This window comes from Cervus elaphus, chromosome 5, assembly GCF_910594005.1.
Source record: "Cervus elaphus chromosome 5, mCerEla1.1, whole genome shotgun sequence".
NCBI lineage: Eukaryota > Metazoa > Chordata > Mammalia > Artiodactyla > Cervidae > Cervus > Cervus elaphus.
This window is the reverse complement of record NC_057819.1, coordinates 10,189,331-10,216,327: the sequence shown is the minus strand read 5'-3', so window position 1 is coordinate 10,216,327 and position 26,997 is coordinate 10,189,331. Positions and strand designations below refer to the sequence as shown.

At 55.2% G+C, this 26,997-nt stretch overlaps 2 protein-coding genes across 5 annotated transcripts; one reads left to right on the top strand and one right to left on the bottom strand.

Annotated features, from left to right (window-relative positions):
* MSI1 (musashi RNA binding protein 1) lies at nucleotides 1-25,076 on the bottom strand. 4 transcript variants are annotated; one of them, XM_043901619.1, is made up of 15 exons: nucleotides 24,941-25,076; nucleotides 24,732-24,772; nucleotides 24,081-24,162; nucleotides 23,898-23,982; nucleotides 20,961-21,002; nucleotides 19,084-19,176; nucleotides 15,446-15,494; nucleotides 14,188-14,270; nucleotides 13,508-13,625; nucleotides 10,339-10,419; nucleotides 9,087-9,143; nucleotides 4,267-4,335; nucleotides 3,262-3,449; nucleotides 2,738-2,801; nucleotides 1-1,794 (listed from the first exon to the last, which is right to left on the bottom strand). In XM_043901619.1, exons 1-14 carry the CDS (start codon nucleotides 24,997-24,999, stop codon nucleotides 2,760-2,762), a joined length of 1,089 nt encoding a protein of 362 aa, XP_043757554.1. In that variant the 5' UTR covers nucleotides 25,000-25,076; the 3' UTR covers nucleotides 1-1,794; nucleotides 2,738-2,759. The 4 variants fall into 4 exon arrangements, with proteins under 4 accessions (XP_043757554.1, XP_043757555.1, XP_043757556.1 ...); XM_043901620.1 differs by having other exon boundaries at nucleotides 3,262-3,416; XM_043901621.1 differs by lacking the exon at nucleotides 9,087-9,143.
* Nucleotides 25,014-26,997, top strand: CD24 (CD24 molecule). Its single transcript, XM_043901624.1, has 3 exons — nucleotides 25,014-25,439; nucleotides 26,198-26,271; nucleotides 26,777-26,997. The coding sequence occupies exons 1-3, from the start codon at nucleotides 25,071-25,073 to the stop codon at nucleotides 26,880-26,882; spliced, it is 549 nt and encodes a 182-aa protein (XP_043757559.1). The 5' UTR covers nucleotides 25,014-25,070; the 3' UTR covers nucleotides 26,883-26,997.

The following is a 26,997-nucleotide window of genomic DNA, read 5'->3' as shown; positions in this document are numbered from 1 at the left end:
CCGTTTTCAAATAATTTATTAGGAATTCAAAACTGAAAATAAAACCTGGAAAAAGAAGTTACAGATGTGGAGAGAAGAGACACCGGAGGGTGGTAACTTGCTGGCTTCGAAACACCGTGTAACATCTTTTTAAAAAAATTTCCCAAACAAATCAGAAAACGGAATTCCAAGGCCCTGAGCCCATGGGTGGGCCCAGTTGGGTGGGGGGATCACAGGAAGGGGAGGAGAGGAAAGCTAAGTCTCTCATGACTCAGCTCAAGTGTGTAGAAAATTAAAAATAAAAACCAATAAAATGCAGCTTCTCTTTTATTAGGAAACATTAAAAAAAAAAAAAAAAAAAACCACGAACAGCCGCGCATCTCAGTAACAAAGATTATTGCTTTGTGTTCTCAGGGCTAATAGGTTAAGCACCTCACACAGACAATTAACTCTCCAAAGGGGGTTTTCAGGGGAGGGGACTATGATGGGGAAGGGAGCTTAGGTTCCCAGCCCCAGACCTGGGGGAGAGGACACGGGTAGGCAGTGGGGCGGGGGGGGTCCACCCTGCCACACCAGCCTGGTCACTGTTCATGAAGTCATGACCTGAGCCTCTTTTTCCTTTGAAGAGGGCCCAGGGACTCGGGGCTCTGGCCACGGGACCATCCTGGTGGGGAACTTCAGTGAGAGAATGTGGGGGTTCCCTGAGAAGCCCTTTGCTTTCCCCTGGGGTCCGCCCCTTCCCAAAGTGCCCACCCCCAATGCCCACTCATGGGGGGCTCAGGGCAGAGACCATGAAGGCCTGACCAGGTAGGGGGCGGGGAGGGGGTGACCTTTGGAGAGTTAATTCCTTTCCAGCAGTGGCTCTGGGCGAGCCCTTCTCTTCCCTCGCCCCCACACTGGTTTTTTTTTTTTTTTGGGGTGAACGGGCCCAAGGCCTTTGACCCCATAGGGCCTGAGAGAGCGGGGCCTGCCTTGGCCACAGTTGAGGCCTGCAAGCTTACAGTAACGGTGTCTGAGAGGAAGGTACAGAAACGCGGGGTGGGGTGAGGCGATGCCCTCACCCCCAAGGGGTCTTAGAGACGGGTGGGGGCTTCACCTCACAGTATTTACATATATGATACAGGACGGGATGGTTCCAGGGGCTCGGCCTGGCCTCCTCAGCCTGTCCTCCTCTCCAGGGCTGGAGGGAGCTGGCCAGGGGCCCACACCCACATAGACATTTTGTTCTCAGCTGGTGGGGGGGGCACCTGGCCCCTTGCCCCCTGCGGCCTGGGGCTTCACATTCACAAACCTAGAAATAGTTTAAAAAACGGTTTCTTTAAAAAACAAAACAAAACAAAAAAAAGGAAAGAGAAAAGGAAGGAAAAATCAGAATAAAAAATCCAGGGTTGTGGCTGTGGCCTGTTGCAGGCCCCCTCCGCCCTCACTCTAGCTATGCACAAATACAAAAGCCTTCTTGGGGGTCCTATGGGGGCGCGGTGGGGAGAGAGGGGCGCAGACCCGACGTGGGGGGGCGCGGAGAGGAGAACGGGGTGGGGGGGCAACCGGCTAATCCAAAATAAATAAAAGCAGGTAGGACAGGGGAGGTGGGGGAAAGGGCCAGGGGCGGAAGAGGGGGAGGTTAGTAGGGGAGCCAGACATGGATGTCCGGGGGTGAGGTGGGGGACAGCAGGGCAGGGGCCGGGGGGCCCAGGGAGTGGGGGGCAGGCAGTAGCGGTCCGAGTCGCTGCGGGGAAGGGGGCGGCGGCTGCGGCTGAGGTGTCCCCGCCCCCTCGCTGGCTCACTCGTGGTCCTCGTCAGCTGCAGGCCAGGGCGCTGGAACACAGCAGCGGGTTAGGGGGTCCTGCCTCCCCACCTCTCTGCGGCCCACAGAACCCACGTCTCCTCGGGCCTAAGGCCTCTTTCCCTGATCCCTTCCTAGGCAAGCTTCCTGCATATACTTCGCATCTCCTGCTCCCTGTCTGGAACCCTCTTTCCCTAGATTTCTGGATGGCTGGATTTGTTCCAATGTCACCTTCTCAGGGACTGCGCTCTGAACCCCTGAAGCAGGTAGACCTCTCACGTGCAATTTAGAATGATGTCAATTGCTCACTTCATTTTTGTCTGTAGAGAGAGGGGAGCCTTCTTGGTCTTCTACATCCCCCTCTCCCGAAACAAATGCTCAATTAATAGTTGTTGGAATGCACAAATGGACAAACAAAGGAAATGTCGCTGAGACACAGAGCGCCCCACTGTACGCAGCATGATGGCTGTGTGTGCAGGGTCTTCCCCTCCCCCTCGCTCTCTGTATGTGTAGATACGTGGACAGTATCCTGTTTTACCAGTTGGATATTCCGGTGCATGCATGCAGTCTATTTAACTGCTCTGCTGTTGATGGGCATTTCAGTTATAAAAATAAATGCCTAGACGTAGAATCGCTGTGTTATGGGCACGAAATGTTTAGTCCAGATAAACCCTGCTCTTTGAAAAACCTGAGCCGATTTGCACAGGCTCCTCTCCTCCCTCATCACCGTGGAGCCCCAACAGTCTTAAAAAAAATCTTTGCCTGAGAAACAGCACGTGCTGCCTTGTGGTGGCTATCACTTACATCCTTTATGGAGCAGTTTGAGCAGCTTCTCTGGGTCTTTGACCATTGCTGGGATAAAGATCTGTCTCCCCACTGGGGCTGTGGGTTCCAAGAAAGTCTATGTCCCACACTGCGCTGCTCAGCGCTAGCCAGGTGCCACCCACACCCCAAGGCCCCAGCCCACCTCCTCACCTCCTGCCACCTGTTTCCTGCTTCAGTGGTACCCATTGGTGAAAGCTGTGGCAATCAAGGGGCCCTGGAAAGAAAAGGATTTGACTCCTAGATTCCTGGGGGTGGCTGAGAAAGCCCAGGGGCTCCTCCTCTCTTCCGCAGGAGCCTCAGGTAAGGCACAGACCTTCTCTAGCCCTGCCTGTATTGCCCCTACTATCTACTAGGGTAGATTCTCCAGGGTAGGGCCTGAGAATCTGCAGATAACCAGCACCCTGGTAAAAAGCAGGGCACCCCTGGGCTAGAATCTAGCCTCCATGCAGGCAGAGATGCTGAGCCTCATTTGCACAGTATTCCCAGAGCCCACCCAATGGCTGGCATACAGAGGGCGATCATTAAATGCCCACTGAACGAGTGAATGACAACTCTCACTGATCCTGGGTCTCCCATCCATTATCTCTTGCCTCTCTTCTCCACCTCCCCCAAAAGACAGACAAGGCCTCTCCCTCCTTCAACTTCTGGGGCCTCCAGATCTGGGAGCCACTCACCCCAAGACTGTGGCCGAAGCCAGTGCTGGGGGCGGGGCTGGCAGCGCTGATGTAACTGCTGACCCCCGAGTCCTGATTGGCTGCCCCGTAGAGCTCGGCCATGGGGCCGGGGCTGGTGGTCCCCAGGAAGCCCCCTGTGCGGCTGGGAGTCGAACCTGGAGGGGGAGCCATCGTCCAGGGGTGAGAGCCTGGCAACCCAGAAAGAAGACGGTGATAGCCCCGGCGCCCACTGTGACCCCGCAGCAACCCCCCACAACCCATCCCCCCCCCCTCCCCCGACCTTGACCCCTCCCCCTTGGCCTCACCCCCACACCCAGCAGAGTGTTGTGGGACCACTGCCTGGAGATTGACCAGAGTCCATCCACCCCCACCAGCCTCAGCCCAGGGCCCCTGTTATCTCTGGTCCCATGGCTCAGCGGCCCCCTTACTGACTGCCCCTCCCTTCTGGAGCCCTTCCCACCTGTCCCCACCCCACAGCTGCCTGCGCTGTCTAAAATGACCATCACTCCGCTGTTTAAAATGTTTGGTGTGTAAAATTATAAAAGTAAAAAGTAAAATAAAATAAAATGTTTGGTGTTTCCCTAGAATCTGGTTCCTTGTCTCCATTCCTCACCCCTCCACTCCACCCATGGTAACTGGCCTCCACACCTTGGCACCTGCTCGTCCCTCTGCTGGGAATACCTTTCCTCCTCTTTGCCTTCAGATCAGAAGTTAAGAGGGGCAACCTCCTGGCAGCCCTTCCCAAGAGGCCCGTCTCTGACACCTGACTTCCCCTGGTAGGCTGTATCATGGGATGGCCTTTTTTAACACCTGCCGCCCCACCAGCCCGCAAGCTCTGGAGGGCAGAGACCACACCTGTCTCCTTCCTGGCGGGCCTGGCAGGTGCTAAGTTCATAGTCCTCGAGTGAATGAATCAGTGAGTCCCTCTGAAAAGGGGTGGCCCTGGCCCCTCTAGACTTCTCTGTCCCCCATCCCCCCTGCCCCCTGCACCCCAGACAGCCTCACCTGTCCCTCGAACCACAGCCGCTGCCGCTGCCGCCGCTGCCATGGGTCCGTAAGCGGTGAGGGGAATGGCTGGAAGGAAAGGTGTGGGCGCTTCAGCGCGGCGGCCGAGGGGCAGCAGGGGTGCGGGCAGAGCCTCTCTGGCCCTAGCCCACCTCAGAGGGGTCAAGCGCAGCCCCGGGGTCAGGCAGAAAGAGCTCCCTTGGAGAAAGGGAGGAGAGAGGATGGCCTCCCAGGGATCGGCTGGGCCTCTGCTTCAGCCTGGACTTGAGGGACACACGTGCACAACCCAAATGTCATGGGTGGGGGTGGGGGTGGAGCACAAGCCACATCTCATGGGGGGGTGGGATGGGGGCGGGGCACCCCCTGAGCTGCCCTGAACAGTGCCTGCTGCTGCCATCGCCAGGGAGGGCCCTCGGCTGAACCGGGGGGTTACTCAGCCCAGGGCTATCGAGAGATATGTCCCTCTTTTCAGCCCAAGTCAACCGGAGCCAGTGACTGACTGACACAGGCACCAAAAGCTGGGCCTGTCGCCCCAGGGACCAACGGACCGAGACATGCATTCTCGCCTTCCCGCCCCCCACTCCCCCCAAGCCCCCCAAAAGATCGGGCTGAAGCTAGACTCCAGGTGACAACCCCATTTCATTCTTTCTGCTGCCTGGCTGGCTCCCCGCACGCCCCTCCTCCTGGCTCAGCACCCCTGGCCATCACCCAGGAAGAAATGACCACTCCCTTCCCCAGGTCTCCTCATCCCCTTTTCTCTGACCCTCTCTTCAGACACAGGGATCTGGCTATTCCCTAGTTTGCTGTCTACACCCCCCACCCCGCCACCTCTACAGCGCCTAGCACCCTGCCTTGTACACTGCAGGTGTTTAAGGAATAGCAGTGATCGAGACCATCCCCAAGAAAAAGAAATGCAAAAAAGGCAAAATGGTTGTCTGAGAAGGCCTTATAAATAAATAGCTGAGAAAAGAAGAGAAGCAAAAGGTAAAGGAGAAAAGGAAAGATACACCCATTTGAATGCAGAGTTCCAAAGACTAGCAAGGAGAGAAAAGAAAGCCTTCCTCAGTGATCAGTGCAAAGAAATAGAGAAAAACAATAGAATGAGAAAGACTAGAGATCTCTTCAAGAAAATTAGAGATACCAAGGGAACATTCCATGCAAAGATGGGCACAATAAAGGACAGAAATGGTATGGACCTAACACAAGCAGAAGATATTAAGAGGAGGTGGCAAGAATACACAGAAGAACTATACAAAAAAGATCTTAATGACCCAGATAACCACAATGGTGTGATCACTCACCTAGAGCCAGACATCCTGGAAAGGGAAGTGAAGGCCTTAAGAAGCATCACTATGAACAAAACTAGTGGAGGTGATGGAATTCCAGTTGAGCTATTTCAAATCCTAAAAAATGATGCTGTGAAAGTGCTGCACTCAATATGCCAGCAAATTTGGAAAACTCAGCAGTGGCCACAGGACTGGAAAAGGTCAGTTTTCATTCCAGTCCCAAAGAAAGGCAATGCCAAAGAATGTTCAAACTAATGCACAACTGCACTCATCTCACACGCTAGCAAAGTAATGCTCAAAATTCTTCAAGCCAGGCTTCAACAGTACATGAAACATGAACTTCCAGACGTTCAAGCTGAATTTAGAAAAGGCAGAGGAACCAAAGGTCAAATTGCCAATATGTGCTGGATCATCAAAAAAGCTAGAGTTCCAGAAAAACATCTACTTCTGCTTTATTGACTACATCAAAGCCTTTGACTGTGTGAATCACAACAGACTGTGAAAAATTCTTTAAGAGATGGGAATACCAGACCACCTAACCTACCTCCTGAGAAATCTGTTTGCAGGTCAAGAAGCAATAGTTAGAACTGGACATGGAACAACAGACTGGTTCCAAATTGGGAAAGGAGTACGTCAAGGCTGTATATTGTCACCCTGCTTATTTAACTTATATGCAGAGTACATCATGTGAATGCTGGGCTGGATGGAAGCACAAGCTGGAATCAAGATTGCCAGGAGAAATATCAATAACCTCAGATATGCAGATGACACCACCCTTATGGCAGAAAGCGAAGAACTAAAGAGCCTCTTGATGAAAGTGAAAGAGTGAAAAAGTTGGCTTAAAACTCAACATTCAGAAAACTTAGATCATGGCATCTGGTCTCATCACTTCATGGCAAATAGATGGGGAAACAATGGAAACAGCGAGAGAATTTTGGGGGGCTCCAAAATCACTGCAGATGGTGACTGCAGCCATGAAATTAAAAGACGCTTGTTCCTTGGAAGAAAAGCTATGACCAGCCTAGACAGCATATTAAAAAGCAGAGACATTACTTTGCCAACAAAGGTCCATCTATTCAAAGCTATGGTTTTTCCAGTAGTCATGTATGGATGTGAGAGTTGGGCTATAAAAGAAAGCTGAGCACCAAAGAATTGATGCTTTTGAACTGTGATGTTGGAGAAGACTCTTGAGAGTCCCTTGGACTGCAAGATCAAACCATTCAATCCTAAAGGAAATCAGTCCTGAATATTCACTGGAAGAACTGATGCTGAAACTGAAACTCCAATACTCTGGCCACCTGATGGGAAAAATTGACTCATTTGCAAAGACCCTGATGCTGGGAAAGATTGAAGGCGGGAAAAGGGGACGACAGAGGATGAGATGGTTGGATGGCATCACTGACTCAATGGACATGAGTTTGAGTAAGTTCCTAGAGTTGGTGATGGACAGGGAAGCCTGGTGTGGTGCAGTCCATGGGGTCCCAAAGAGTTGGACATGACTGAATCACTGAATTGAACTGAACTGAACTAGGAGGAATATAACTAGGAGGGACCCGTGCCTTAATGATGGGTTGTCGTGAGCCTGGAGCTGCCTCCGGCTGGGGATGAGCACCCCCTACTGCTTGGCTCTACCACTGCAACCCTGAGAGGCCACACTCCCATCCAGAGCCAGCATCTCCCGTTCAAAGATGCGCCCCTGGGGGCTGTTTTAGTGACCCTAGCCCTGAACTGGAACTGGAGGTGGGGTGAGGGACCATGGAAAAAAATCCTTGTGAAAATTCTTCGGTAGGTTGTTGGGCCAGAAGATGAAAATCTAGGACAGCATGCCTGCATAGTTGGCAGACGCTTTGCCTAAGATCTTTAGAGAGCTGGCACCTTCTCACTCAAGACATCACCTCCTTTGAGAAGCCTTCCCTGACTACCCCTGCTAAGGCAGCCCCTCGCCCTGACTTGAGCACACCTTAGCACATCTCCTTGTTTTATTTTCCTTGTGGAACCTCTCACCCGGTGCAAGTATCTTGATTTACTTGTTTATTTATTTGTTTATTCCTGTCTCCCTCCACCAGACTGTCAACTCCAGGAGGGCAGGGAGATTGTCTGTCTCGCTCCCTACTGAATCCCCACCGCCTGGAACAGCATTTGGCACAACAAATATTGATTAAATGCACAAGGAAATACTGTCATCTCTTGAAGGTGAGGGCAAAGTTCAGACCCCCGACCTCCAAGAACTGCTCAGCCTCGAACCCACTGCCTCCCCAGGCCAAAATGTCTGCAGAGGGGCTATTCCTTCCCTCAGTTCTTTAAGGGCAGGGCTGGGCCCTGAGGTCTGGTTTGGGGCCCAGTTAGGCATTTCCTCAAAGCAAAACCAGTATGCTCTCATCACAACAGTAAAGCATTACTCATTTGTATAATAAGTATTTATCTCTCTCTCTAGAGCACAAGTTCTGCAGATGAGAGCTTGGCTGTCTGGTTCCTTCTTTGTCTCCAGGGCTTGGCTGGCTGTCTCACACAGTAGGCCCTCAACACGAGTTCCGAGATGAGTAGGAAAGACCCCCATCTGCCCCCCAACTCACTCTGCTCAGGGAAGATCCTCTATCACCCCCACCATCAGGACTCCCTCCCCTTCCTTCACCCCATGTGCCTCTTTCCCCTCCCCCATTTTGGGGGGCCCCTGAGCGCCCCTTGGAAGGAAGGTCTCATCTAAAGCAGCGTCCACGCTTGTGTCTTCCACACGCGGCTAGGTTCGGGGGAGGAGTCTGGGGGTGGGGTGAGGGGAGAAGCAGATTGAACAGAGAAACCCGTTGCAGCCCACCTCATCTGCATCCCGCCCCTTGCCCCTTGCTGTGGACCTTCGCCCCGGCCCCAGCTCCAGAGCTGAGCTGACAGGCCCAGGTGAAAACTCCAGCTGGAGAAATGGCCCAGGATGGCCGAACACATCGCCCTACTTGCCCACGAGTTGCAAATGGGCTGGGTTCGGCCCTCAAATAGGTTTCATCTGGTCCCCGGGGAACTTAAAAATTTGAAACTCGTTGCTAATATTTGAGAATAACTGAAAAATTCATTTGAAAGTGAAGCCGGGTTTCTGGCTTCTCTTGGAAAAATGGGATCTGAACATACCGGGTTTCTATGTTTCCTCCTGGCAGGGGCTGAGCGGAGCCACGCCCACCACCGGAGCCACGCCCCCACCGTGTCCCGACGTCCCCACCCCGCCCACTCCCTCTGCGTTTGAGACTCTGGCTGGTTCACCTCTGGATCCCAGCGCCGACACGGTGCCTAGCATACGGGAGGCGCTAGATAAATATTTGTCAAGTGGATGAATGAGTGATTTCGCCTCCATCTGCTGGGCTTGGCCCTGTGCCCTACCCTTAAGGACCATGTAGCTATGCAGACTGGCCAGTGCCCGAGGCTGCTGCTCCGCCGGAGGACTGGAGGGCAGGAGAAGAGGGTCCCCCTAGCTTTCCCGGGGTCGGTCCCTGGGTCATTGTCTTTCTCCCCCATGTGGCCTGTGAGATGTACGAAATCCGAGCGACTGACCTGTAAGCTCGGGGAGGACTGGGGCGCTCGGGAGAGGGGTCCGCTCTACACGGAATTCTAAAATGAAACGTAAAACAGCTTAGGAAGATGCAGAGAGGCCCCTCGGGCGTAGCCCAGGGAGGACGAAGGCACCCATGGGACACTGGGTGGGGGGACAGGCCATGCACAGGACCCGAGAGCTGGGGATGGGGAGAGCACGGTCGCCAGCAGGCCAAGGTGGGGACGGAGACAAAGACACAGAAAGGTGAGACCGACAGGGAAGGAACAAGTGGGCGGAGTTGCCACCTACACTCCAGGCACTGGGAGATGGTGGAGCTTCTGTCCCTGGTGTTTTTTTTAAAAGGTCTGAAGGCACTAAAACATCTCCCAGAATCCATCTTTTCTTCTATTTGGGGGGCAGGCAAGCAATGACCCTAGAGCAGCTCTGCCACCTTCTAGATGAGTCATCTTTGCAGTCACTTTTCCCCTCTGAGCCCGTTTCCTCACCTAGAAAATCGGGCTCATCCCGCCTCCCGTTGGAGATCACTGTCAGGACTAGTCAGTGTCAAGTGCACAGAGGATTCATATCTGGACAGCCCAAGGTGCAAGGGCTTAGGGGACCCTTCAGAGAAATAAGACCAAAAAACAAACAAGCAAGAGCCTTGCAAAAATATGATACTTGATATTAAAAAAAAAAAACAAAACATTGAATAGTCATCATGGGAAAGGCTCAGAACTTTGTTGGGCTTCTTGCCACATATGGGAAGGGCTAGTGTTGTTTTTGTTTTGAATTGCAAATGAGGGTGGTGATCATCGTGGTTTTAAATTGCTTTTCAGCATTCAGGGTCTCAAAAGGTCTCATCTGCCTTGGAAGGGGCTCAGTGTAGCACATGGTCATCATGGGGGAGTCCATAAGGACACAGCCAACTCTGGCCCTCAGGGGGGACTCCCCACCACAAGCCTGATGCCCTTTTGGTGGAAGTGGCAACCCTGGACGCGGGTAGGGAGAAAAGGCAAGAGACAGGCAGAGGTCAGCCTGGGAGGGAGGGTGTCATGCAGGGCCACACGGGGAGCCCCACCCCCAGCTTCTCGGGAGGGGAGGGGGGCTGGGTGGGGAGAGGCGCTCCTTCCTCAGACATGCCCTTCCTTCCAAGCCTCCAGCAGGCAGACCTCCCCCCAGCCATGCACCACCCCCTGAACACTGCCCTGAGGAGTCAGACTGCCCGGGAACCGGGGACATGCGGGCAGCAGAGGGACACTGGGCAGGACTTACCGGGGAACTGGTAGGTGTAGCCAGGGGCAAGGCCTGTATAACTCCGGCTGGCATAGGTCGTGGCTTGGAAACCAGGGTAACCTGATAAGGCAAGGGGACCGGTGTCAGATGCTTTATCTACAGCTCGGTGGGGGAGGATGTATCACGAATTCCCCTCCCCACTCTGTATCATGAATAATAATCACATTTACCACATACATGCTATCTGCATGCCAAGCCCTATACAAAACCCACTGCACACTTTGCTCTCTCCTTAACCCTCCTAAGAATCCCAAGCGGCACCATTAGGAGCCTCATTCTACAGGCAGAGAAACTGAGGCTCAGTGAGGTGACATTTATGAGCTGAGAATAATCCAACCCCTTATCACAGTTCTCCATGCTGTGGCTCCTGCCTCCGTCCTCTCCTCGTCCACACCCTGCCCCTCCCTCTCTCTCTGCTGCAGCCACACTGGCCTCCCTGCTGTGTTTCAGATTCACCAGCTCCTTCCCACCCCAGGGCCTTTGCACATGATAATTCCTCTGCCTGGAACACTCTTCCCCAGGTTTTCACATGACAATGACCTTCTCATTGTGCAAGAGGCAGCTCAAATGTCACATCCTCAGAGAAGTGATCCCACAAAAGGCCTCTCTCTCATCAGTTACAACAGTATTTATCATGTGACTCTCCCTGGTTTTTCCCTTTCAATATTTATCATGTCACCCTGGTTTTTTCCTTTCATAGCACTGATGACCAGTATCTGAACTTATCCCAGGATTTCTTCAAGAGCTGATTTTCTGTCTTCCCCACCTTTTATTTCTATCTCTCCATCACCAGCACAGTGCCTGCTACTTAGTATGCATATATTGTAATAGATATTTGTAGCTTTGAAAGAAAGATCACACAGTGAGTAATAATGGTATAATTGGGATTCAAAATCAGATCTGACTGGCTCCAAGTCTCTTAACCATGATTCTCTATTAGTTAGAGGTATTCTTTTCTTTCCCCCACCCCCACTTTTTTTTGTGGGGGGGGCCTTGACAAGCACATGTGGGATCTTAGTTCCCCAACCAGAGATCAAACCTGCTGCAGTGGAATCGAGTTTTAACCACTGCACTGCCAGGGAAGTCCCCCTCCCCTACTTTTTAAAAGGAGTAAGACCAGCTAATGAATTGTTTTGAAAAGAAAATTTTCTCAAAGTTCCAAAGGACGGTAAAGAAACAGAACAACTAAATTCAAAAACTGATTCTGGTGGATCTTGTTCTGGAGGACATAAATAGCTATAAAGAACAGTACTGGTCAACTGATAAAATCAGAAAATAGATAGTAGATTAGATTAAAATATTGTATCAATATAAATACATGAAGTTGATAATTATAATGTTTCATGAAAGCACACCCCTAATCTTGGGAAATATACACTGAATTAATTTACACTCAAATGATTTAGAGAGAAATCATAAGCGTATCATGTATGTGTGTGTGTACACATATGTGTATATATATACATACACATATAGAGGAAATGAGAAAAGCAAATAGGGTATGATGTTAACAGTAAGTGAATCTGGGGACTTCTCTGGTGGTCCACTGGTTAAGACATCACCTTCCAAAGGGAGTAAGAGTTTGATCCCTGGTTGTCCCCCAACCAAGTCTAATAACTCACATGACTCTCAGGCAAAAAACCAAAACATTAAAAAAGAAGCAATACTGTAACAAATTCAATAAAGATTTAAAAAGGATCCACATTAGAAAAAAAATCTTAAAAAAAAAAAAAAAACAACAGGTGAATCTGGTAAAGGGTATATGGATTTTTTGGTACTACTACTTTATTTTTCCAACTCTTCTGAAAATGTAAAGTTACTTTCAAACAAAAAGTCAAAAAGCAAAAACAAAACTTCAGCAGACAATGTTCCACTTGGTGGGTATGCTCCTCACCCCTTCTACCTGTGGTCCCAGTCCTGACCGTCTAGCCCATGCTGCACCCCCTTCTCTGAGTCCTCAGGGCACCCCTCCCCCATCTCCAACATAAAGACCCCCTTGTTAGTGTTCTCCTGTGTATATACAGCTTGTCTCTCCAGGAAGACTGTGACCGTCTTGGGGTCCCAGCTCAGATTTTTCACCTTTGGTCAAGGGCCCCAAGCACTGCTGACTCTTGTTCATCTTCCAAGGCTCATGGTGACCTTGACCCCCCTCCCCAGGGAGCTTCCCCAACCCCCAGGTCGATTTAGGTGCCTCCTCAGGCCTCCCACAGCCTCCAGTCACTCTGTGGTGACATGGTCCATTTAATCTTGTCTCTCGCTTGATGGGAAACACAATGAAGGCAGGTCCTATTTCTCAGAAGCTGCTCAATAAATATTAGTCGAACAAACAAGAAGAAACATGCTTCTCTCTACCTTCCCAAAGGCCTGTGCGTCTGTAAATGCTGTTCCATCTACCTGACCATTTTTACCCTCCCCTGCTCCCGGCCCTCCCATGACTTAGCTCCTACTCAACCCTCAGACTCGGCTTAAATGTCACGTCTCTCCTAGCGTCTCCAAGTCTTGGTCAGCTTCACTATGACCATCCTCCCTTGGCACCCTACACTTCTCCATCCCAAACCTATTATGTTTTTGTTGTTTAGCCACTAAGTTGTGTCCGACTCTTTTGCGACCCCATCGCTCCTCTGTCCAGGGATTTTCCAAGCAAGTATACTGGAGTGGGTTGCCATTTCCTTCTCCAGGGAATCTTCCCGACTCAAGGATGGAACCCGTGTCTCCTGCATTGGCAGGTAGATTCTTTACCACTGAGCCACCAGGGACTTATTTGTTTTTCCTGCCAGACCATAAAGCCCCAAGGAAAGTCACCGCTGTAATTCTTGGCATAGGGCCTGGCATTTATAGTTGCTCAATAACTACTTACTAGATGGATGAGTGGACAAACAAATCGAACGGCGGGATGGACAGTAGGACCAATTAATGAGGAGCAACTGGACCATTCTTTTGGTTACCACCAGAGGGCAGCACCCCACAACCAAATCGCCCACCTTCATTAGGACTGCCAGACCTGAGATCCTTGGTCCACACACCCTGGGCACTGTCTGCCCAGACCTGAGGGCAGACCACAGAGGAAAGGCAACACCCACACAGCTCCTGGGAGCCCCAGGTGCAGTTCTGGGCAGGGAGAAGCCACAGGTGCAGGCCTAGCACATACCCAGCATGCCGATGCCCAGCATGAAGGCGTCCATCCCGTAGGGCATGACTCGAGACCTCCCCCGGGCCGAGCCCGTTGGTGACATCACCTCTTTTGGCTGAGCTTTCTTACATTCCACCTGCAATGAGATCCGGTGGTCAGTCCCTCCTACAGACCCAGGGTCACAGACCCTCTCCTATTCCCTGGCAGGCCTCTTGTTCATTTCATAGTTACTATTTTTGGTGTGATCGCAATGTGCTAGAGATGGGTTGAGCATGCAGTGGTTCATCAAATGCTTACACCGGCCCTGAGATGGATGGAGGTACTACTGACACTCTCGTTTTGCAGACGAGGGAACTCAGGCTCAGAGAGGTAAAGTCATCTATCCAATGACTAGACTAGGAAGCGGTGGAATAAGGATTTCAGTCCAAGTCCCTCTGAGCCCACCAGCCATGCTTTCTAACCACCATGTTCCTGTCCACACTTTCAGGGGGTGAGAGAACTGGCTCTGCCCCATTGACTGTGAGGCCCTCTGCCTGCCTCCAGAACCTCCAAGCATTCCCTGGCTGACTCAGCCTAGAGCCCCAGTCTCCCTCTGCATGCCATGCACAATGTTCCCCACCAGGGATTGAACCCATGCCCCTTGCAGTGGGAGCGCAGGGTCTTAACCACTGCACCACTAGGGAAGTCCACCTGCTCACCATTTTGTTGTTGATTTCGTGGAAGTGGATTTCACACACTTTCTCCACGATGTCCTCACTCTCAAATGTGACAAAGCCGAACCCTGGAGGGTAAAGGCAAGGTCAGAACCGGGCTCCTGGTCAAAACCCAGCCCCAAGTCACACCAACAGGCATGTGCATACCAACAGCACCACTCCCTTCTTACAGGCAAGTGTCTAAGAATTAATGAGAGGCTTCGCCCGCACCCTGGCAACCTCTCAAGTACGTGACGAGACAGGATTTCAGTTCCCAAATCATAGATGTGAAAACCAAGGCTCAGTGAAGTGACTGGTCCAAGGTCACATAGCAAATTAGAAAGAGGCAGGGCTGTGACACAAATGAGATTCAACATGCCTTTTCTCTTCCTCAGATGCTTTCCAGAGAGGGAAATAGAAATACTTTTAAAATACACACACAAATCCTTTTAAAAATGTACATGAACATGGACAGGTATATTTTTGTATACAGATACACACACACACATACACACCCCTAGGTACCCACACATCACAGAGACACTTTAACTAGTGCTCACAAAGGCATTAAGGTCCCTGTGTGCATATGAGAGTTACCCTGACATGCTAGGTCTACACAACTGTTTCATATCAAATATGCTCACATGCATACATACAAACACATAGACACACACACCCCAGCACATATCCCACTCCCCAAACAGGTTAAAAGGCCCAAAGCTCTGAAGGCACTGGAGAAACAACCTTGCCTCCTCCTGGGTGTGCCCCAGGGGCTGGAACGGGATTTCTCAGAAGGCAAGGCCCTTGGGAGAAAAAACCAGGCAGTGTGCACCCGGTGGCCCAGAAGCTCACAGAGTCAGGGCCAAGGGGGCTGGGCTCGGCCCGGGGTGGGGCGAGGGGGCCAGAGGCAGAAGCAGACTGTAGAGTCAGCCTGACCCTGGGGTGGCCGGGCCCCAGCTCTGGTTACCAGGGACAAGGTAAGCCCAGCAGACTCTGGCTGGGGCGGGGGCGGAGGGCTCGGTTGCAGGGGGAGGAGAGGTCCACTCCTCCATTCCTCTCCTCTCCGGTGTCTGCAATTCGGCAAGTTTCTAGCACAGGAAACGGCGGGACAAAAGCCTTCTGTAAGGCCAGGCCCGGGAGAGGATGCAGATCCTCGGGGATAGGATGTCAGGAGGCGAGATGAAAGGGCAGCTGTGACCTGCAGCCCCCTGGCTGACCACAGGCCCCCCAGCCCGGCCTAGGAAGGGGGAGGGGCCACACTCACCTCTGTGCCGGTTGGTGGTTTTGTCAAACATCAGCATGGCATCATCCACCTAAAACAGAGCTCCCGTGGAGGACCCACCAGACCCGGGGGTCCCCACCGCAACCCAGGAGCGAGGGCTCCGACACCCACTCCCCTCCTGCCTGGTCCAGGCTTTATCTTCAACCTGCTCCCTGGGTGGGGGACAGCGTTCCATCTGCAACCCCAACTGGCTGCCACAGCACCCCGGTTCAACCACCAGATTCTCCTGCAAATATTAAGCACCCACTATATGCCTGGCACTTTGCCCCACCATCTTCTCCTTGCATGGTAAGAGCCTCATTCTGTCGATGAGGAAATGGGCTCAGAGAGGTGAAGTCACCTGTCCAGGGTCACACAGCACATCCCAGATCAAGTCTGGGAGGAGTAGGAGGAGGCAGACAGTGGGTGCTAGAGGAGAAAATAGAGGAGTAAGATAGGAGATGGGGAAGTGAAAGCCTCTTTCCCACTTGCAAAAGGCCAGGAGGACAGCAGCCACTCCAGTCAGACCCAACTCCCCTCTCCTCATACAGATCTTTTCCTCTAATTGAGGTTTCCTTTTGCTAGAGGCTGTAATTAAAGCAAGTAGAGTTCAGTGCCTGGGCTGCCAGCCTCCCACTGACTGGGGGAGGGGAAAGGGTGGCGGAAGGGGGAGGTTCTGCATTATCCCCCATCCCTTGGACCCTAAGTCTTCTCTTCTTGCTGCTCCCTCAAGGCATCCTTTCGGATGCACGGACATCCAAAGGCCTTCTCTTCCCTTCCGCAGTCCCAGCTTCCCTCTGCCTACATCTGCTGCTTCCTCCTTGCCCTCTTAATTCTTCAGCCAATGTCCGCTGTCTCATGGGGTTAAGCTAAGGTCGGATTCATCCTGGGTGGAAATCAAGGGCTGCCTCTGACACTGCCTCTCCCTACTCCACCTCCTACTCCAGCTGCTGACCCTCCCCCAAATGGTCAGACGCCCAAGGGATCAAGGAAAACTTCCTGAGGCCTTGGGGCACAGCCTCTTCCCCACTCGCCTTTGCTCTCTGTCCAGGCTGTCATCCGCCTCGTTAAAGTGGAAAGGGCGGCCCCTGAGCTGGGTGGTCCTCCAGCTCTTAGGCACCAAGCAGTAATCGGGCCCCAGACTTTCCCCAAGGAGAAGCAGGATCCCCCACACCACTGAGTCAGGAGACAGCTGGGTCCCTGGAGAATCTCAGGAGAAAATGACATCTCTCTGCCCAAAGAGGCTCCTGCCCTAGGGCCACACAGCTCGCTGTCACCGTGGCTCCCATCCCTATGGACCCATTCTGAGTCCCAAATCAGCTCAACCGTCCAAACCGGATGGACACTTCACGTTTGGCACAGAGAAAAGAGAAACCCGGAAAGGGGGGCTTGTGATAAAAGCACAGGCTTTGAGTAGGTCCGGCTGGAGCTGGAAAGTAACCTTGGCCAGCAGCTTTAGGTCTCTATGATTCAAGTTCGTTATCTGTCAAATGGGGCGTTAGCTGTGTCTTATAGGGAGGTGTTAAAGGAGATATGCATGCAACAGTCGTAACTCACAGCACCCGGAATAGAGTAAGCGCTTAATAAATAGCAGCTGTTATTATTATTATTACCTTTATTAGAGAGGGGCTTGCCCACAGTCACATGGGGAAGGCTGGCAAAGCTAGAGAGTAAACAACTGGACACCACTGGCTTTGAAGGTTCCATGAAGGCAGTGCCAGGTCAGTCATGACCGCCCTATCCATCACGGGACTTGTACTCCCTGATTACTTTTTGAACCAATGAATAGATGAGCCCAGCCACACCCTCCTTCCCTATCCCTCCGCTGAGTTCCTGATTCAGCCCAAATCCACCGCCCTTCCTCCAATCAACCCCTCACGCTCCACCAGCCCTGGCCACCCCCCACCCCCAGACCCTTCAACCCGGGCCTTGGCTGGACAGACCGGGAGTGGGCAAGCCGGGTTGAGGCCAGGGCACAGACCAAGGAAAAGTGGTTGGGGGTCCAGGGGACCCCCCACTGGCGTCCCCTCCTGGGGCCAGCAGAGGGGAGGGAGGCTCCCAGCCCAGTGTCCTTAATAGGCTTTGGTCTCCATGGGAACCCGGGGGCAGGGGGGCTCGGGCGGGGGGGAGGGGAGGCGGCCGAGGCCTGCTGACCAGTGGGAGCCGCCAAGTTCGGCGGCCGCTAAGCCTGAGTGGCAGCCATGGCGGCTGACCATTGTTCCCCCCTCGGCGGCGGCCCCTCGATCCGGGCGGGGGGCCCCCCGCCGCGGGGCCCTTGGCATTCCCGGCTGTCCCCCTCGCTCCCTGGCAGCCTATTCTCCGGCTCCCCCTGGCCTCCCCGGGCCGGTTTCACATGCCAACGCCGATTTAGGCCCGAACAAAAGACGCGGCCGCTGACGGCTTCTCCTGGGGCCCGGTTGCCATGGCAACGCCGGCCCCGGGGGCAGGCGGCCTCCAATCACAGCTGCTGGATCAGATTAGTGCGAGCTCTAATGCTCGGCGCTCAGACACAAAGACACCCCACCGGAGCCCGAGCGGGGCCTGCTGCTTCCCAGGAGCGCCCTTCCCTCTGGGGCCCAGGCCGCCCGACCTGCCCTGGATCCGGTACCCGGGTCCCTGCGGAGGCGCCTTGAGCCTAGGCCTCTGGCCCAGGAATCGCCAGCATACGCTGGTCAGGGGACCTCCCACCCGTTCCCTTAGAGGCAGGGGCTGGAAACCCACCCAGTCCCCAGCTCACGTCCCATTCCCAAGCCACGATTCTCCTGTGCCCTGCGCCTAATATAGGGAACCGAAAGGGCCTTGATGGGAAGGTGAGACCCAGCCGACAGCCTGTTTCACGTCTGAAAAGCCCAGGGACCCCAGCACTCAGCACAGCAAGCTCTACTTCACCCCAAGGCTTAAGTCAAACTTGGTCCCCTCCTAGCCATCTCTCCATGGCACCTTGAGGTACACACGCTCCCCTTTCTGGGGGGTGGTGGGGGACACGCTATTGTCTGATGTCACCACATTGCTTCTGCATGGATTAAATGGCCCAGAAATTTAAGTTCCAGGCACCGCAGAGCTGAGAACCAGTTCTCTGGGACTGATCAGGAATTTGGGGTGGTCTCTGCAGCCCCTCCCCGATAAGCTAAGAGATCAGCACCACCCCCCACCCCAGCTCCCACCTGCACAAGCAGGGTTCTGAGTCCAACTGGGAGTCATATTTATTGCCTCGTTATCATCCTTAGCAGGAAGGAGTGGGGGAAGGTACAACCACCCCGTGGACTGGACAGGTGCAGACTCCCAGGAGGCCAAGGGGGTGACTGGATTGAACTGGCTTCGGGAGCACAGCCTCCCTCAGGAGAAGGAAGATAAGCAGGAGAAGGGCAACAACAGGGATAGCTACTGTGTGGCTTCCCTCCCTGGGGACGTGTCCACAGAGTCTGAAGCCCACAGATAGGCCAGGAGCCTGAACGCTGGGTTTGGCCCAGCCTCACCCACAAAAGGACCCAGCCCCCTTTGCGACTCTTGCAGGAATTGGAATGACCTGGCTGGACTCCGCGCTTGCTACCGACCAAAATTCCACAGGGCTTTCATACCCTGTGCCCGGCCTCCCTCCCCCTGCCCTGACCCCCAGCCAGTACTCCCCAGTTCGGACCCACCTTCCCGAACTGCTCAAAATACTGCTTCACGTCCTCCACCGTGGTGTTTACTGATAGGCCCCCAACAAAGATCTTCTTCGTTCGAGTCACCATCTGTTCAGGGAGGGAATGAGAAAGTGGGCATCTGAGTCCTGTGGCCTACCGCCACCAGCGGGGGCTCCAGCCCTCCTGCTGGAGTGCCAGCTGACAAGCTCTCTGCGGCCCCAGCTACTCAGAAGACACCCCCTACCACCACCCCGAGCTCCCCCCGTGGACTCCCACCTCTGGCCCTGTCGCAGGCAGCTGTACACCCCACACCCTGGCTCGCTCCCTGGGGTCTGTTTCAGGAAGTGGGTGGCTGGCTCAGTGACCCAGACCTACAGCCGTACCTCGAAGACCCCACCAGCCACTCCTAGAAGAGGCCAAGGCCCATCCCAGGGTCCCCCGGAACTTAACACCGACATTTTCCTCATCAACCTCTTCCCAACCCAACCTCTGGCAGCCCCGTGGCCCCAGCCCTGTTTTAGGAAGAACACATGGTCCTAATTACCCCAGGAGCGCATGGCTAATCCACGGCAATTCCCAGCCCCATCCTAGCACTAAAGCACCTTCTGTCACCAAACTGCTTAATGGAATTAACCCAATTCCGACCATGTGCTCCCTGGTGCGGCTTCCTTCCAATACCTGCTCCATAATTGCTTTCAGGCCCTCTGCTGGACCCTCGCAGGGATGCCCTTTTCCTGTCTCCCCAGACCTGCCCCTCTCCTTTCACTGTGGCCTGAGCTAGGCGCCATGACTTAGAATCATAAAGCCACCAATTCCCACCAACCCCTTGCAAAGGGGGAAACTGAGATCTCCTGGAGAGGGACCTAGTCCCAGGACACATGATAAATCAGCCGACTCAGGGCTCCTGCTCCCAGGACTGTAGTCAGCCCACTGCCAATCTCCTGTTTTCAACTGCTTAAAAATGAAGATGTGGCTAGTTGCCCTGGGAACTAGAATACCACTGTTAGGCCCCGGTGCTGCACCAAAAGTTTTGAGTTCTGTATGGCTCCACTGCTCAGAGAGCTGTTTTGCGGGTACCCAGAAAACTGTGCCACAGCTCCAGGGACAAAGAACACTTAGGAAGGCAGCCACAGTCACCCAAGTTGAAAGATAACAGGTGACAGATGCCATGATCCCTTTCTGCTCTGCAAGCCCAAACGCACCTCATCCCAGAGGTGAGGGGAGCTGGGGGGGGGTACTGGGGGTCAGAGGTAGCTCCCTGACCTGTCTCTAGTTCAGCTTCAGCAGGTAAGCCTGGGCTGTATTTGAGTGCCTCCCACCCCAGAGGTGCGGGCACAGAAGTTGTAATCTCCAAAGTCACAGAATTAGAGTCCAAAGTGTGCACGCGTGCATGCTGTCACTTCAGCTGTGTCCGACTCTGTGCGACCCTATGGACCGTGGCCCTCTGTGGACCAGGCTCCTCTGTCCATGGAGATTCTCCAGGTAAGAATATTGGAGTGGGTTGCCATGACCCCTCCAGGGGATCTTCCCGACCCAGGGAGCGAACCCACATCTCTGTGTCCCACGCACTGCAGGTGGATTCTTTACCCTCTGAGCCACCAGGGAAGCCCAGAGTCCAAAACGTACTGACTTCAAATACAGGGCAATGAATCCCCTGAGGGGTTCCTCTTTCTCTCAACAAATGCAGCCCCCTCTCCCTAGTCCACCCCAGAGCACAGATGGAAAAATGCATCATGTCTGCAATCCAGAAAGCAAGGACATCAAGAATCCTCCCTCCTCCCATCCCATGCCATGTCATTAGCACTCCACCCAGAAGCCTCTTCCATAGAAGAGAATGACGGGAAAATCTCTACTGGTGGTACAGAGCTACTCCCAGACACAGACATACCTACCTTAGGCTGTGCTCGCCGAGGAAAGGCCACCTTGGGATCAATCTGAAAGAGAGGACAGAGATAGAGGAGGCCTGGCTATCACACATAGCCTGAGGATCTGAGGACCACTCTCATCCCAGGACACAGAGGTGACGCGGAAGTGACAGAAACCACCACAGCCTCTGGCAGGAAGATGCAGTGGTTAGAGCTGGGCTGTTGGGTTCAAATCCCACTTAACGCTGCTTCCCAGCTGTGAGATCGTGCACAAATGACTTAACCTCTCTGAGCCTTAGGCCTGAGTTCACCCGCAAAATGGGCCAATATTGACATCCACCTCAAAGGGTCCTCTGCTGATTATTTGAGGCAATGCTTACAAAGCACTTGTTGTCTAGCCCTCAGCAAGAACCACAAAAAAGTAAGCACAGACTTATTCCTTCCGGCACCAGGTATATTGAAGCCCTTCCTGCCTGAGAGATACCTGTCCAGGTGAGGCAGGCGATCCAGACTGCGGAAGCGTTGGGAATGGAAACGATCTTTGCCTGAAAAAGGCTTTGAGATAAGAGTTCGTAAACCACAAGGGTAGACTCCATTGTTTTCCCAACACCACCGCCATCCAACAGTCCTTCCTGATGGTGCAAGGAAACAGTTCCCTGATAGTACAGGTCGGCTTGGGGTGAAGCAGAGCACAGGCTTTGGTGACATGCAAGAGCACGGGATTTGGACTCAGAAACTTTGGGCCCCTGGCCAAGTCTGTGATCCTGGTAACTTGCCTGACCCCTCTGAGCCTCAGTTCCCTCATCTGCAAAGTGGGGACAATAGCACCCACTTTTCCCAGAGGCAGCTGCATGGAATCAAATGAGATAACGCAGGTGAAAGCGTTTCTTTGTGAACTGCCCTTCTTTGCACAAACAAAGGTGCTATTACCAGTGGGCCACCTTTGCCCTTGGCCGTGAACAACCAAAGGGGAAAAAGCAAGATGCACCTGGGTACTCCCAGGTACTATATTCGTATTAACAAACATCAAAAAGTCAGAGCTCGAGATACTGTGATCAACACAGGACCTCTGAGGCCCAGTCATTTCAGAGTTTCTTGCCACTCACGTGGGTGGACACCACTCAGAAGTTCACTAGCCAATCGCAGGGGACATCTGTCTTTCCCCACAGTTCCTTCCGTTCAAAACTCAGCCTAGTTCTAGGCAACAGACTCTGGCTCTTCACTGCCTGAATGGCACAAACCAGGGAACAGCCCTCCTGTTTCCCCCACTGGAATCTACCCACAGAGAAGGAAACTCCAAACTCCACACTGGGCAATGCCTCCTCTCTCCCCAAATCCCATGGGGCTCCAGGGATAATTACAGCTGCCCACCGAGGTATGATTTTGTATCTCAATGCACATGTTCGTCCTTCTGTTTCTCCTGGAGGCCACCAGAACACACCTCTGACAGTCCCCCTGCACAGACACTGATGGGGAGATGGTACTTAAGCCATGGCCCGCAGACCCACGCACAACCAATCGCTGACACACCCTACCTCCATTCTGACTCACAGCTGGCAACATAAAACCCAACAAGTAAATAAAAGGTGAAAGTCAGAACCCAAAATAGACTCCCCACAATAAGCCTCCCTTCCACCCCCACCCCTTTCCCAGGCTGGAGAATGCCAAACACAAAGCCCCTGCCCTTTTCAGAGTCCCGCATCTCAGAAGGATGCCTATCTCTTGCTCCTTTCTCCCTTCTCTCTTCCTCTTATCCATCTTCCATGCCCCTGCCCCCCAGCTCCAACCCCAGTCCCAACATCTCGGCTTCCTGAGTGCTGCAGAAGCCATCAGTGCATTCTGAGGACAGGGGATGGTAGGAGAACAGGCAGCTTGATGGCAGATAATCACCAAAAACAATAGGCCACTGTCTCTCCATTCCCAGCTTGGGTCACTCAGTCTGCGCCAAGAAGATCCTTTCAGGGCCGGCAAAGTTGAGGCCTGGCCTCATTGGCTCATAACCACGGGCAAGAGTGGGAGCCACTGGGCAGAGATAACAGGAGCTGGGGACAGGCGGTAGTTTAACAAATTCTTGGGCACAACCAGCTATTGTTGCAGGTAAGCAGGAGCCAGTGACTGACCCAAGCAGGGAGGCCCAGCGCTGGAGGAGAGTGGGGGAGTGTGGAGAGAGATCGCACTGTCCCTGGCAGACGGTCACCCCATCACAGAGGAGCCCTTCCTCGTTTTCTCCTCTCCCGTCTCCCCTTGAGCCGGGGCCTGGGCCAGCGCCCCCTGCAGGGCCCAAGACACTGGGGAGCGGTGGGACAGCAGCAAAATGTTCCCAGAGTCTGAATGCCCAGCCAGCGGCTTCTCCCCAGACCTAGCCGGCAAGAGTTGTTTCCAGGCAAGCTAGGGCCCTCCTCATAAATTCCTCCACGGGCAAAGCAGGTTCACATCTTCCACACAAAGCCAGGAGCTCATTGACCAAAAGTCAGGGGAGGGAGGGAGAGGAGGGGGGATTCAATGATGCTTTGCCATTGGTCTGGAATGGGGTGGTGGTGAGGGGGGGAGCCAAGTACTAGTTAGAGTTCAGAGAAGCCACGGGTGGGTCACTGCAGCCCTGACTCACCCCATTTGGGCTAGGGGAGGGACCTAGCCCCACCCCAAGCTCCTCTCTGAGGCATCAAGATTAGTATGTGCAGGGAGGGGGTGGCAGCCTCATCTTCCCTCGCCGGTCCTGGAGGGACTGGGGTGGGGTGGGGATGTAACATCGCTTAGCAGGCTTGGGATTTTGCAGCTCCGTCTCCCCTCAACTCGACTGACAAAGTTTCAGAGCGTGGCAGCCCTCCTACTCCGCAAACTCCCTCCTTTCTCCCGGGATCCCATCCAACTGTCCCCCCACCCCCACCCCTGGACAGTCCTGCCCCCTCTCCTCCAGCGACCTCCCTCTCCCAAAAGACCCCCGAAGCCCCGAGGGCCACTCACGGTTTTGGAGTCGAGCTCGTGCCGTGACTGCGCCAGGACTTTATCCACCCCCGCCTGGTCCATGAAAGTGACGAAGCCGAAACCCCTGCGCGCCGGAGTGAGGGAGAGGCAGATGGTTACAAGGCAGAGAGTGGCGGCGAAGCGGGGCGAGCCGGGAGCCGGAGGAGGGGGTGAGGGGCTCACCTGGATCTCTTGGTCAGGGGGTCCCGCATCACCAGACACTCCTTCACCTCCCCGAACTGGCCGAAGTATTCGCGCAGCCCTTCTGTAACCACACACCCGCCTTCGGACCAGCCCGCGCCCCTGCGCCCTTCCCCCCTTCCCCCGTCCTTTGCCCCCAGTGACCCCGGCGCGGCCCGGCCGCCCCCGCGCCCGGCAGCCTGCACGCTCTCCAGCGCTTCCCCCCCCACCCCTGGTCTTCACCCGACTCCCCTGGAGCCTCCTGGCGCCCACGGGGGCCCCAGGAAGCCGAGGGCCGAGCAGGGCTGGAGGGGGGACGGCTCCGGCCGGGTTCCCGCCGCTCCGGGAGCCGCCTCACAAAAGTTTGAGCCGCAGGTGCGAGCGGAGTTGGCGCTGCCGCCGGCGGGTCCCCGGGGCCCAGCCCACCCCCCACCCCCGATGCCCCCTGAACCCCTCATCTCCTCCCCTCCACCCGCTGGGCCGTGCGCGCTTGCCGATCGCCCTGCGCTCTCGGGGTCCCCGGGCGGGGCGCGAAACGGCGCAGGGGCGCCCGGGGTCAGCGGGGCGCAGGGCCGGGCTGGGGTGTCCGGTTCCGGGGCGCCAGGGGGTCCCGGGTGCCCCGCCGGGCCGGCGGGCGCTCCCGGGCTCGCTCACCCTGCGTAGTCTGCCAACTGAGTCCCCCGATGAACATCTTGCTGCGGAGGAGGAGAGACACAAAGGGCCCGCGTGAGCGCCGGGCGCCCGGGCGCAGGGGGCGCGGGCCCGGGCCCCGGGGAGGCCCGGCCCGACCCGGATCGGCCATGTTGGCGGGGCCGGGGCGGGCGCGGGCCAGCGAGGCCGGGCCGGGCCGGGCCGGGACGTACCAGGGGTCGTGCGGCGAGTCCGGGGAGGCGAGGCCGGGCTGGGGCGCGTCAGTCTCCATCGGGAGCCGCGGGCGGCGCGGGCAGCGGAGCGGCGGCGGCGGCGGCGGCGGCAGCGCTCGGCGCGGGGCAGATGAGGAGCGCGGCGAAGGGGGCCGGACGGACAGGCCATGCTGCCCCCTCCCCCGACCCCGCTCGGGCGGGCGGGCGGGGACGGCCGAGGGGAGGGCCCGCCGGGGGCCGACCTGCCGGCTCCTCCCCCCGCCGCCCTGCGAGCATAAAGCCCAGCGCTCGCCAGCCCGCCCGCCCGGGCGCTCGCGGAGGCGGCGGCGCCCGGACCCCGCTCCCGCCGGGCTCCCGGGTCCCCGAGGGCAAGAGAGACCCCCTCGAATCCCGAGGCGGGCCGGGACCTGGGCGCGGCCGCACCCCCCACCCACCCCGGCACAGGGGCCGGGCCGCGGGAACGCCCTCCCGGAATGAAGCGCTTCCCGGTGCCTTCAAGGTAGCTCGGTTCCGGATCGGGGACCCCCCCCCCCCCATCCCTAGTCCTCTCTCTCAGTTCCCCTCTATCTAGAATCTAAGAAATCCCCAATCTCCCTGGGTCGGGTGGGAGATAGCCCCCCAATGCCCTCACGTTCCAGCTGGTGAGGATCCCTCCATTCCCCCTGACGGAGCGAGAATCGCCCTCCGAGCCCCCAATTTCCGCTAAACCTAATTTAGAGTTCCCCTCTCGGCGGCCCTCGGTCCACTCCCGGTGTCCCCTACCGCCCCCCCCCCACCCTCCCGCAAGTCCAGTTCGGGGAACCCTCTCGGTGCCTCGCGTCCCGAGCGGGGAGCCTCCATGAGCACCCCAGTAGAAACCGTGTTAGTTTCCCTCGACCCTTTCTGAGACTCCCTCTCGGGCCCCCCCACCCCCAGCCCCTTCCATGCACAGCCTTGGACTCTATAGTCTTTTTGAGGAAACCCTCCTGCTGCGAGCTCGGGTTCTCGGTTTGCCGGTTGCCCACTGCCCCCACCTCCCCAATGTGAGGAATCGCCACCGTTTGCCTCACTCCCCGGCTAACTCTGGTCAGCCCTACTCGAACTTCTGTCTAGATTCGGGAAAGCAGGTCCCAGAGGCTCACCGCCCAGTCCCTATGGAGGCTGGGGGAAAGGTCAGCGCCTCCAGAGGGCCCCCCCTCCGCTTCCAGTTTAGGAGCCCGTTGGCTCAGCTGTGCACCTTCCTCTTTGAATGACCGCCCCCCCCCCTTTTTTTTGCAGAGTTCTAAACCCCACCCCATCGGATTGGAAGAACCTAAGATGCCTGCCCAGTGCGTTTGGAGTTACTTCTCTCGGTCCGTCTCAACTTAAAGGGCTCCCCATGGAGGCAAACGCTTTCCCGTCTTCTTTCTCCCCACATCCCCATCTTCTGGGTCTCTGAGACCCTCTAGTGCCATTGCCCTAGGCTCTTGGGAGCCATCTCGCCCACCCCTTAAACGCCCTCCCTCTAGCCCGGCTAGTCTACCCTGGATCGTGGGCAGATTCAGGCCACTCTCCTACCCCATCTCTCCAAATCCATAGGCTCTCGTCAATTCCCTGGCAGAAACCAGTCAAGAAAGGGTCAAAGCAGGAGGCTAAGCAGCTGCTCCTCCCCAAATCCGCGCTGGGGGGTGGGGGGGGGGCGGTCTCAGCGCCACACAGAAACCACCCCCCCCCCGCCCCGCCCCAAACTCACCTCCACTCCTTCCCTCACCCCCCTTCAGTCCACTCTGCCTAACCCGGTGACAACCCTCGCTGACAAGCCCTTTGCTCACCTTGACCTCCACCCTCAAGTCAACCACCTTTTATTAATGTGTGCAGGAGCTCTGGGCAACGTAAACCTGACCTCTGGAAGGATGCCCATCCCCCTCCTCTCAGTATACTTTCCCCGCCCCCCACCCCAGCCACCTTTGCTAGAAGAACGTGAGAGACTCAAGTTAATGGTTTCCTTGGGGACTTTCTGGGAACACTCAGCAGGTATATCCCGCCACCCTGTGTGCATGACACTAGAAACAAACTTGCTTTTTCCTGTTTGTATCATC

What these genes read in the sequence shown, in the direction of transcription:
- MSI1 (XM_043901619.1), bottom strand. Translation starts at nt 24,999, where the DNA reads ATGGAGACTGACGCGCCCCAGCCCGGCCTCGCCTCCCCGGACTCGCCG. An exon ending in AACCACCAACCGGCACAGAG is followed by an intron (nt 14,271 to 15,445) that starts GTGAGTGTGGCC and finishes TTTACCCTCCAG; the next exon opens with GGTTCGGCTTTGTCACATTT. An exon ending in GCTGGGCATCGGCATGCTGG is followed by an intron (nt 10,420 to 13,507) that starts GTATGTGCTAGG and finishes TTGCCTTATCAG; the next exon opens with GTTACCCTGGTTTCCAAGCC.
- CD24 (XM_043901624.1), top strand. Translation starts at nt 25,071, where the DNA reads ATGAGGAGCGCGGCGAAGGGGGCCGGACGGACAGGCCATGCTGCCCCC. An exon ending in CGCTTCCCGGTGCCTTCAAG is followed by an intron (nt 25,440 to 26,197) that starts GTAGCTCGGTTC and finishes TTTTTTTTGCAG; the next exon opens with AGTTCTAAACCCCACCCCAT. An exon ending in GTTTGGAGTTACTTCTCTCG is followed by an intron (nt 26,272 to 26,776) that starts GTCCGTCTCAAC and finishes TAATGTGTGCAG; the next exon opens with GAGCTCTGGGCAACGTAAAC.